This window comes from Brachyhypopomus gauderio, chromosome 6, assembly GCF_052324685.1.
Source record: "Brachyhypopomus gauderio isolate BG-103 chromosome 6, BGAUD_0.2, whole genome shotgun sequence".
In the NCBI taxonomy this organism is placed as follows: domain Eukaryota; kingdom Metazoa; phylum Chordata; class Actinopteri; order Gymnotiformes; family Hypopomidae; genus Brachyhypopomus; species Brachyhypopomus gauderio.
Window position 1 is genome coordinate 15,835,306 of NC_135216.1, and position 11,925 is coordinate 15,847,230.

Here is an 11,925-nt window from a genome sequence, read left to right on the forward strand (position 1 = left end):
CAGAAGCCGGCAGCCAGAACAGAATCCGTCTTTTGAGCTCAACACTGACGGTCACTTGTGACAAGACGCTTTCCTCCATGCTTATAGTGGCATGTGGCATCTTGGAGAAAACGCTGAAGCTAGCTCTGCTGAGGTGGTCTTCAGCACAGCTGCCAGAAGTTCTCACTAGTTAAAAAGGACAATTCTGCCTACATTTAGAATTCATAAGAAAAGCACAGGCAAAAGAGATGTCCACAGCAAGCCTGGGGCAAGGTTGGTCCATCTCAAAACTGCACCAGTCAACCCTCATTAACAAGAGCCCCTTGCTTTTATAGCCAAAGACTACTGGACCACCTCATTAAAAGTCCCCACTTAATTGGCCTGAAATAAAGGCACCATTAGTGGGTCTACACCAGAAGGACTGGTACATATTTAAGCATACATTTGATTAGTTTTCAATTAACTCAGCTTTGGCCCCAAGTTGGAACAATGTGAGAACGGGGTCTAAACCCTGTGGGACTGTAAGCGTTGGTTAGACTGAGCCAAATGCTCACCTGCTCCATGTAATCCCAAAGCTCCATGCGGCTAGATTACAATATGAGGCAGGACTGTGTGTCTGTGAACAAATGAAATACTGAGAAAGCGAGTTTTTGCTTATGACTGCTCCAATATGCATGTCAAGGATTTTGTAGCGGTTATTAGTGCATTTATATCTATTGCATCACATCTTGTTTTGGTGATACAGCAGGACGTAGTTATAATCATGCCATTTAGCCCAGTTAATACTCAAAACCAAAATAAAATTTAAAATACTTTTAATTTACAATTCAATAGACAAATTACATTGCTAAAAAAAGTTAATATTTACATGATTAAACATCTAAAAACAGCCAGATGCAAACAGCTGTAGAGAAAAAAAAAACCCCAAAAACAAAACAAACCAAAACAAAAATCGTAAATAAAGGGTCAGATACAAGTGTGTTGAGAGAACATGAGCGCAGGGTCGCGAGGTCAATGACATCAGACGTCAGCCGCGCTTCAGTTCTCCAGATAACTGAAGATGCTCCTCGGACGTCCAGGGGACTTCAGGGAGTTCTCCAGACGCGGTCGCTTGGCAACAGAGGCTGAAGGCTCCATCTGACCTCTTTTCTTCAACTGTACAAATTGAAGCAGGAAAAATTTGCAACCACAACTGGATATTCTTTTAAACACATGCACAAGATTTTCATTAAATTATCAAAAACTACTTGACTACCATTTTGCTAATCGGACTTATAAAGCAGAGTCTGAGTAAAAGTGGAGTTCAACTTTCATAATCAGTTTTAGACCAGCCAAGTTTAGAATTGCCCATTAGAATAAATCAATGTTTAAAAGGCTTTAACAAGAAAAAGCACATGGGGTAGATAGTAAGACCAATTTTTTCTTGTTAAATGATATTGACACGCTGGTGACTGACATCTGTAGGTAATGTGCCTTAAATTAAGTGATAACATGAAAATATACTAGGAAGACTTGGAAATATTTATTATATAAATTACCACATTTAGGCTAAAAGGTTTCAGCTTACAACCTGACTGATAGTACTAATTACAGTGAATCAGTCCTTTTTCCTATTGATGATTGACAGACACTGATTTGTATCGACACTTCTTGCTTCATAGGCCGCCTTACAGTTTAATTGATTTGTAAACATTTGTATAAATAAATAATTAGAAATAACTTTCCTAATATGGCTACAGCTTCTTAACCATGCCATGAAAGACTTTATCTCCACCTAGTGGCTCATAAGAACTACAAACTAAACTCACCAATCTTCAATTATTCAAGCCCTTCAGACCATGTCATATGACTTTGTGGCAAATAGCTTGAAGTGATCACAGGTTCTGTGGTAGTGTACCTGCTTCCTGGGGCAGGAGGATGCGGGCGGATCCTTCTCTGGAGACAGGGTCTGGAAGAGGAATCCTCGGGTGCTCCGTGGGGCAAGAGGGTTGCTCTCTGAAATGCTGGCTAGTTTCTGCAGAACTGCTTGCGGCTGACTGAGCAAAGATCCTCTTTTTGCCTGGAGGACAGAGGCAAAGTTTGAGAAAAGAGAACTAAAACTCATATGCAGATGGAGAAAAACTAAAAGACAAGAGCCCAAAAAACACATTCAAGAGCCCAAAACACATACTGAGCAAATTAATTAAATGTAACCATGACATTCCAACTATTAATGTAACAATGATTCTTTCTATTCACCCGTCCATAATAAGGACACAGCTTTTCAGTATTTTCCCTTAATTTCCTGGTCATGTTAGTTGTTCCTGTGTTACCCACCATTTGAAAACGGTGTCAAATTGGGCTCAGTGAAGGTGCATTCAAAATATTATCTATTGGGGATCCATCATCCATCTACTATTTCAAAGTGGCCAGACAACATGGATAAAATTACATGCAGGTACATATTTAACTTGATGTCAGTTATCTTAGAAGAGTTAAAATACCCAAGTTAAATATTAAGCATTGTAGTTGTCAGTTATCCACATATAGTAATTAGCTAAGTAATTCTTAACTATAAACAATTTTCACTAAACTTGACCCAAGATTAACAAGATTAACAAGATGGCAGCAGCACATCACTGCACACATTTCATCCTCTAACGTGGGAAGAAATCAGTTTTAAACGACACTCAGAGGAGCCATCAGACCCCTGCTGTGAGCCATTCAGCACATTTAGTAAAATAACTCCAAGCACTTTAGGAAAAGCCAAACAAGTGAATACATGTAACAGATGAGTGACACTTACTACAGGTTGACATGGTTTCTGAAAGGGGTTGATATTTGAGGGCACTTGCAGGGGCACTGGGGGAGTTTCTACAAAAATGAAAAAAAAAATCTTTCAGATGCCTGAAGAACGTTTAAAAGGAGACAGGCGCACACATTTGCTGGGTCAGTCACCTCTCTTCTGAAGCGTCCGGGCAGTGAGTTTCTTGGCTAGCTTCATGAACTGGCTGTCCTCCTCTCCAATCTTCTCCTCATCCTCTTCTACGTCTTCACTCTTAGCCTGAGCTTCAGACTAGAGGAGAAGCAGCACACTGCTCATTGACTCAAAACTCTTAGGAATAGATCTGTATCGATGTCGTGCTAGATGTCGATCTAAACAGCTCAAGTATGGATAATCATAAATTGTATGTCAGCACCACAAAGGGAAGCCGCATGTTTAACGCATGATTACGGATGGCATTTTTCTCCTTCACTGATGCTTGCTCACACACACACACACACACACACACACACCTGCTCACGCATCCACTGCTCTCTCTCTCGTCTCTCCTTCTGCCGCTGCAGGTCACCCTGATCCAGTTCGTCTTCCTCCTCTTCCTCCTCACCACTAGCACCGACCCCAAACTCAAAGCCATCATCTAAAAGGGGATCCGGACACAGTACAAAACATTAACCCAGCACGTTAGATGTGTGCTGAAGCAGCAATTAAAGTGAAGGAAATGCTCCAAACACAGAAGCACACAGACTGAACGCACCGATGTTCTTCCAGCGGAAGCGACGCTCCCGTCCGGGCCCGTCCGAGTGAAGGTCTCCGTCGGCCAGGTAACGCTCCTGATACAAACGCAACTTCCGCTTGTCATCGTCAAGGACTTGCTTCCTAAAAACACAGCCTAGTTCAAAACCTGCAAAACTCAGGCTAACAGGACAATGCAGTTCTAAAATCGACAATGTTTATGTGTCATTAGTGTGCCATAAAAGTAATTTTGGCCAGAAGAAATAATTTGAAGTTTAGTGCTGGAATATCTTTTTTAATATATGCAATTTTTTTAAGATAAAAAATTCAGATTCAGGTCAACACTTCCAGTGCTAGAAAACTACAGCAGTGTATATCAGAGTCTTTCCCTGTCTCACATGTGGATTTTATTGACTTGGTCCATCAGCTCTTCGTCCGATGGAAGGTCTTCCTGTAATTCCTCTTCTTCGTATTCATCACCCCCCATATCATCCTCATCCTCACTTCCGATGTCACTGCCCGACAGCTCGGCCTCAGAGTCCACAAACTCAGTAATGCGCCTGAAGGCAGAAAAGACCCAACGTTAGAGAGACAGCACACCGTTATTGGGGGTTGGGAATTTAAGGAGATTTTTCATTACCTACCATGTTAATTAAATCATAACTTACATCTTGCTTTTGCCTCGACGTGGCCCAAATACAGCCTCCCTCTCCTCTTCATCTACATCACCCTCATTCTCCCCACCAGAGTCTTCCTCATCTTCCTATAAAGCAAAATTATACTTGATATAATTAAGAACTCACAATATAAGTAATAATTCTCTCTCTCTCACACACACACACTTACCATCTCACTGGCGCTATCTACGTCTGATTGGAGCCGAAATTCACAATTTGCTTCCTCTTCATCCTCTTCCTCTTCCTCCTCCTCCTCTTCCTTCATATCCCTATTAGAAACCACATTGTGTCAATTGACAATGCTCCATACTGAATGGAGCTCCGATGTGCTAAAACACAGATGACATGTGTTCACTTTAGTACCTGTCAGACACGTTCTCAAACGTTGGGCTTGGCACTGATCTCTCCGACGATGCAGCTAAAGGATGATGAGAAAGCTTGAGCAGATGCCAATGCACTTCAGTTTAAAATGGTCTCAAGGCAACACATTTCTGCTGAAATAACATTTATGTACAAACCCGGGCTGCCTGTGAACTTGCCCGAACAGAGGGCAAGCAGCTGATCCACGTCTCCTTCTGAGCTCCCATGACAGCCCCCGTCCTGGTCCCGCGAGCCCAGCTCCCTGCTCCCCTCTCTAGGGGTGCCAGCAGTGGCTCCAGGCTGTGTGGAGAAGCCCCCGGAGCACAGTTCCAGGAGCTCCTCGTCAGCTCCGGACTGACCCGAGCCAAAGCCCCCGGAGCAGAGCCCCAGTAGCTCGCCCATGTTGGCGTCCATGGCGTTCTCATCCAGGCTCTCCAGCAGGAGCTGGCGTTTGTGGGAGCGTCTAGGGCCACCACGTGGGCCCACGTTCAGGTAGCCATCAGCGTCCAGCAGCTGAGACTGCGTGTCCTCCTCCAGGGAGAAGGGGCCCTGCGAGTCGCCTCCGGCCAGAGGAGCAAGCTCGCCTGGGGAAGGCATGGCGTACAGATCCTGGGAGTCTTCCACGGGGAGTGAGAGAGAAGGCTCTGAGAGCTTACCAGAGCTCTGAGAGCAGAGGCAAGATGATGAGAAGGGAAAGTGTGGAGGAGAAAAAGACAGAAAAGGTCAAACAGATTAAAGACACTCCAGACGAGTGGATGGGAGGACAGAGCACTTTACAAACAGAAAATCAGTCCATACAAGGATGATGTGCAGCAAAGATCAAGAACCTCATAACTAAGTATTAGTTTTACATGGCAGTGAACTGAAGGATGTCCAGTTAGACAAAAATAACTGACCTTGGAGGCTGACCCAAGGAAGCTTTGTCTGAAGAGGCACGGTGAGGGTGAGCGGAACACACACGCCGACATCCCCCGACCCGCCGCCCGGGCAAGCGGCTGGTAGGACGGCAGCGTGGACGCAATTAGCTCAAAGCTGCTGTTGTGACTGTTGTCTTTCGTCAAGGAGAGGGCATCCTCATCTTCTGTGGCACGGATGAAAACAAGCAAACACAAGACCTGGTCTTTGAGGTGGTAAACCCTCATGGTGGAAAACACTGTTATTCAGGAAGAATACACTGAAGTGGAAAAGTTGCAAACTCACCAATTTTATTGTCACTTTCTTGTCCAGCTTGTCTGGCACCATCTCTAAATAATAAAACAAAACTTTAATATAGAATTTTCCTTCTGTCTAGCACTTCCTGACACACACAGACACACACACACACACTCACCCTGTTCGGGAACAGGAGCTGCCTGCAAACAGCATAAGAGTACCATCGGTGTCTGGGGTGGGAGAGGGACTCTTAAAGCCAGGAGAAAGGCTTCTTTTGGCTGCTTCAGCTTTTTCTGCTTCAACCTCTCTCTCCCTCCCTTCTTCATCCTCCTCTTCCTCCCCAAGACCTCCCTCCTCAATTTCACCATGACCTAGTAACTCTTCCACACCCTAGGAAGTCATAGTTTGGATGGAAGGAAAGAAAATGATTTACAGGCATCATGCAATCTGTGTTCTTCACAGCTGGTATATTGTAAGAACTGCATTCTAAGTGTTCATAAGAATACTTAGGTTTAGGGTAGCTAGGGTTAGGTTGTGTGAACCTAAATCACTGCACCTCACACGTAAAACATGTATATGAAAACTAAACAAATGTTAACTGCATCTTGTTCGGCACACTGGGAAATGGTTACAACATAGTGAGTCTCAATGCATGATTAGAAAGAACCTTTAAAATAAGAACATTTAAAAACCAAGTTATGTTGTTCACACAGGGAATGTTAATCATCAGGGCCATGAGATATTTTAGACAAATAAAACCAGTGTAAGATTTATATTAAAAAAAAAGAGAAACAAAACCAGCATTAAGATCTTTCTGAATAGATAAAAAAGGCAAGGGGACCTCTTCATCTTCTGACTCTGTCATCTCTTCCTCCTCCTCCTCTTCCTCACAGTCTTCATTGTCAAGTCGATGAAGTGCAGCACGGCGTTCTCTTTCTTCCTGCCGGCGGAGAGCCATAGCTTGCTGCAGACGAGACTTTAGCAAAACCAGTTTCTCTCCTGGAGAGGGAGACATTGTCCAAGCGTCAGTCCAACAAAATAAGCCAGAGCAAAAAAATAAAAAAATAAAACTTCATTAAAAGAGCAAGGGGCAGTAATTAATTTCACTGCAAGCAACATGGCCGCTCTACCTGGCTTAGATTGTGCAGGTTCCTCCTCCTCCTCCTTGACCGTCACTGTGATGGATTCAGCATGGAGTTCCTCTTTACCAGAGGGTGTGCTGTCCTTCCTCACCACACTTACGTTCAACGAGTGTTCTCCTCTACAGCGTGGAGCGGGCTGGATGTGTCTCAGGAAACGTTCCTTCAGTGCCTCTAGAGCTGAGACAGAACAGACACAACGTGCAATCTAAATGTCTGAAAGCAACAGCAAGCCCCGCCTCCACGTTCTTCTACACAGAAGATCTCTCACCAGGGTTAGCCTGAGGACACTCCAGCTGGACAAAAGCTCCATCATCTGCACACAGCTTTGCTACAGGGGGAGGTTCCAAACCGAGCTCACGCAGCCTGGCCAGTTTATCCTTCCTGCGTTTAGCCATCGCCGGTCCTGGTGCAGCTACCGCAAAGGCGACCGGTTCCAAACTCACTGTCCCAGACTCGACCTGCTGATCTGGGACCTGCTGCTCCTCGTGGCGCTGGGTGAGAGATCCAACTCCCTCTGACGCCTCCTTATCAGGAATAGTGCTGTCCTCCTCTGGACACTTTTGGAGCTCTTCCTTTGCTGAAACTGCTTGCTGGTCTTCTGTGGTAGTAACAGCAGCTTGGGTCTCCTGTTCATCTGTAGTGTCCTCTGGTTGAGCACAGCTGGCTGGGTTCGGTCCGTCCAGGTCACCCTGAGGGTTTGTACTAGACTCTGGTGCTTTAGATTGGCTGAATTCACTCTGTGCCACTGAAGAGGCTTCTAAAACATGTGGCTGGTATTTGGCAGACCTTGAATGCAAGGAGAGCGACAGAAGTAAATAAATATGAGGAATGTGGAGATGTACAACTTCAATACGGGATTATGCAAATAAAAAAGATATACATTAATACTACATGCAATTACCACAGCCAAATCTGCCACTGATAATTCAATGATATTCTGCATAAAAGTGACCCATCACTTTGGCACCTATTGTTTCTAAAGCAGCCAGACAGTCAAATTACTTTACCAATCCCTACATACTGAATACTGTTGTAAAGGAGTCATTATTATGTTGAATTTGCATACTTCAACAATGCCATAGCAGGTCCTGCAGGACGGGCCCTACTCTTGAAGAACTGGTGAATATCTTTGGGCTCAGGCATATGGTATGGTAATCCCACAGTAGACTCTGGATATACAAGAGAGAAACCACAAAATGGAGTTAGTGATAATAAAAAGCAAATATGTACACATGTCGGGTATGATTGAGGACTGACCCCTCACAAGCCGCTGACTCTCGCTGTGGAGATGTTTCATGGCCTCCTTACTGGCCCTCGCTGCTTTTCTCTCCTGAGATCAGTCAATAAACTCGGATCAGGCCCAGTGGGAAAATTAAACACAGGCGGAACAAACAAACAAATTTCTCCATACCTTGCGCCGGGGTCCATCGTCCTGCACTTCATTGTCATCGTCACGTAGACGGAGCTGCACACCCGGGGAAACATTACTGTCAGCGCACAGTACAACTCCAGGGGGGCACGCAGTGCAATGCGGCACTGCTACGAATGTGTGTCAGGACAACAGAGCTTGGGCAACTTATGTATTTCAACATTTAGTTTTAAGCTAAATGCTTCTAATCTGACATTTAAACCTCTCACAAACTATTACGTACAGTTGATCATGGAGACTGGCCTTCCACAAATTTGGGGTTACACCAATATAGGTCTACTTCATTCTCTCAATAAATGAAGCACAATGTGCTGGCACAATGTTCTAGGATCAGATCCCTCCCCTATAAATACACTCCTCTATGTTAAAATCAGGGTGTAGATGAGTAGCTGTTCTCATATGGCTTGAAAAACATGTGCTGCTTTCACCTTATGGTTGGCCTTCTGCCTCATAGCATCTCTGATGGCATCCAGAGACTCTTCTTCCTCCATCTCCCCATCTGTCGTGCTATCTTCCAGCTGAGCGTCAAAGAGATCGGCATCGCCAAGCAGACAGCCACTATCATTGAGAGCTTTTGGCAAAAGGGGCTCCTGGGAATGGAGAGAGTGAACGGTTCACAACAATGGCTGCACACATTTGTGGTGGTTTTGTTAGGAAGAAACACACATCAACTCACTTCACTGGCCTTGACCTTCAGTTTCGTCAGCAGAGCACCTCGACGCTTCTCCTTCTCCCTGCGTCTCTGTGACTTCTCCCTCTTTTTCTTCCCTTCCTTTACTTCTCCCTGCTTGTCTTCGTCTTGATGCTTCTCCATCTCCTGCCCGCTCTCATCACTCTCATCGTCAACAGCAACGTGGGAGATTCTTTTTGTCCGGCTCTTTTCTACTCGGCTCTTGATGGTCTTGGTCTCCTCCCCGCTGGATTCAGACAGAACGAGGGCCTCAGCCATCCGGGCCCCTTCTTCATTCTCACTGTCACTGTCCTGCAGAACCTTGCGAGAACGTGGCTTCCGGTTCAAGACAACGTCATCATCTGAATCTGGAGAACAAAATGCTTAAATAAGGCTTTATAACTCAAAATGTCTCACATATTATGTTCAAACTATGTTGTTTGAATTTAGAGGAATCTTTGAAGAAGAAAAAAAAAAACATTTTGTTTTGTAAACCAACTACACAAAATATGGCTAAATACAAAAACATAAAAAGATAGAGTTGTAATTCAATGGTCATACAGCCTACAGAGACACAATCTCAAATTAGCATAAATAAAGTTGCTAATCTAAAACCAATTCCCCATGTTGGAGCCATTTGTATACACATCATACATGCAGTTAATTACCTCCTTGAGCATCGTTGACGGCTGGTGTCTTTGCACTAGCTTCCTCCATAGGTGAGCCTACACCACTATCTGAATCACCTTCTGTGTTGGCCCTCTCAGCAGGGAGATCCACAGGCTATTAACAGAATACAATGGTCAGTAATGTTCCCCCCAAAGACATCAAGACACTCTTGAATTACAAAAAAAAATGCCTTCCTGGTAAAAGGCAAAGAAGAGGTTGAATATACTGAGAAAGAGCTCAAGATAGAGGTAAAACTTAAAGACTGCACACAAATTTGTTCCATGGTCTGAGAGCCAGGAAAAGTCTTGATCCTGGTATTCCATGAGACTTGAAGCACGGTGTTTCAAGCCAAGCCATACTTGAGGTTTGAAGCACTCAAGTTATGGAGCGTGGGACACAAAAGCAAAGTGCAACAGTTGAGACAGCAGGTTAAAACAGGAAGTAACAGGATCTAAGGGCATATGGTAGAGGAGTTGAACCTCATCTACATGAGGTAGATTAGTTTAGCCTGTTGTTCAACAGCGTAGACTCCCAGCCCCCTCTTCTGAAATCTGCCACACAAACACAAACTGAACACAAAAGACCATGAACCCAGAACCCTGGAGGTAACCCGTGTGCTGAAATGCATTTGATTAAAAATAATACATGTAATTCTATAAACATCAAGTGTTACTGGTTCACACTTAATAAATTTCTTGGGGTTCACACCAATAATAAACTGGACTGTGAACACAGCATTGATGCACTCCTTAAGAAGGGCTGTGGGTCGTTTGTCTGAGGTGGCTGGTCTAATTCGATATGTGCACTGAACCAAGCCTGGTCTACTAGTCCGTGGTTGTGACAGTGCTGTTCTTTGGAGCTGTATGCAGGGGTGGAAACAAATGCAGGCTCTTGACCAGCCTGAAGAAACTGGTCAAGAGAAAATATATGTAGTGGGGTAGATCCTTTGTGCAATATGTTGAGTGTATGAAGAGTCTTCATCTATATACAAATGTCTATATACAAATGTCTATATATATATATATATATATATATATATATATATATATATATATATATATATATATATATGATTTTTATATATTCTCGCATACTTATTTTTTCCCCTCTTTATTTTATTATACCTCACATTCTGCTACTTACAATGCGAATCGTTAAAGTTTCTTACCTTACATAGAATACACATCAAATCCACATAGGGATTATTTTTTTTAGAAACACAATCGGCAAAACTCTGTCGCCATTTAATTTCAATTAAGAATTCTCGTCGTCATTTCACTTTTAGTGGAAACGGCGGTACAGCACTGCACCACTAGACTGCTAAACCAAGCCCAGCTAGTTAGCCACCTAGTTGCTCTAGCCAACAACAGCTGAATAGCTCTAGCCAACAGCTGTCTGCTAAGCACAGACTGGTGAGATCAAACGTGAATTAGCCCATACTAAAACAATCCCACTAGCAGAATATAGTGCCAGTTTATTGCCAACCTCTTTAGATTTTCGTCTTATTTGCGACCACCTGACTAACTAGCCGTTTATTAATCCACAATATTGGTTTTAGGGCCCTCGTCGCGCAGACACTGCTGTACTATTGTAACCTAGCTAGCAAGCTAGACATGAACACATTATTGTATAAAACTAGCCATAGTACCACAAAGGGAAAAAACCCAACAAAACGAGTCAAGTAACGAATAAAGGAGCGACCTCGCCACGTTTAAAAGAAGCAGTTGGTGACATTACCCGCTCGGAGAGAAGCAGGCTCATCTTTTGATGGGTGGTTATTCAGTGTGAACGGGCATTAACGACTCCAAATCCCAACTGCCTAACAATAAAGCCCGATACGAAATCGTTATCCGAGTGTGTAGTTTTCACACATGTAAATCTAGTCGTAAACCAGCTTTAAAAAACGGCTACGATGTACGCGAAGTTGGTCACGTCCCGCCTTGTGATCCTCGAAAACGGACGAAACAAAAATTCAACCTTTCGCGCGCAGGACCGAAGCGCTTTTCTCGTATTCGTCCGTCACCACTTTCGAGCTCTCTGATTGGACCAGTGGTTGCCATGCTCCTTAGGCTCGATAGGGCAGAATATTCAAGTAGGAAACACGCAATTGCTTCATTGAGTAATTAAGCCCACAGACCCACCCACATAGGACAGAAAAGCTCGTGTGTGGCACTTTCCCTGCTCGTTTCACAAACGAGGCTGAGAATAGCGTGAACACGTACTATACACGACCTCTTAGTTTTTCCAAACAGTTCAATCTGTCTATTCAGTTCAATCTGTCTAACTACCAGACTCAGAGTTTCTAAATCAATATCACTTTGACTTCCATTCAACACAAATAGCACAACTTG

The 11,925-nt window shown here is 43.9% G+C and overlaps 1 protein-coding gene across 1 annotated transcript; it reads right to left on the bottom strand.

Moving 5' to 3' along the window:
- Nucleotides 1–900: 900 nt before the first annotated feature.
- Nucleotides 901–11,572, bottom strand: clspn (claspin). Its single transcript, XM_077009103.1, has 24 exons — nt 11,312–11,572; nt 9,574–9,688; nt 8,912–9,273; nt 8,664–8,825; nt 8,218–8,271; nt 8,064–8,136; nt 7,873–7,975; nt 7,075–7,592; nt 6,795–6,983; nt 6,506–6,663; nt 5,843–6,054; nt 5,713–5,756; nt 5,409–5,593; nt 4,671–5,175; nt 4,516–4,570; nt 4,322–4,421; nt 4,144–4,238; nt 3,874–4,035; nt 3,498–3,619; nt 3,256–3,380; nt 2,917–3,034; nt 2,765–2,832; nt 1,877–2,038; nt 901–1,134 (listed from the first exon to the last, which is right to left on the bottom strand). The coding sequence occupies exons 1-24, from the start codon at nt 11,333–11,335 to the stop codon at nt 1,018–1,020; spliced, it is 3,828 nt and encodes a 1,275-aa protein (XP_076865218.1). The 5' UTR covers nt 11,336–11,572; the 3' UTR covers nt 901–1,017.
- Nucleotides 11,573–11,925: the final 353 nt, after the last annotated feature.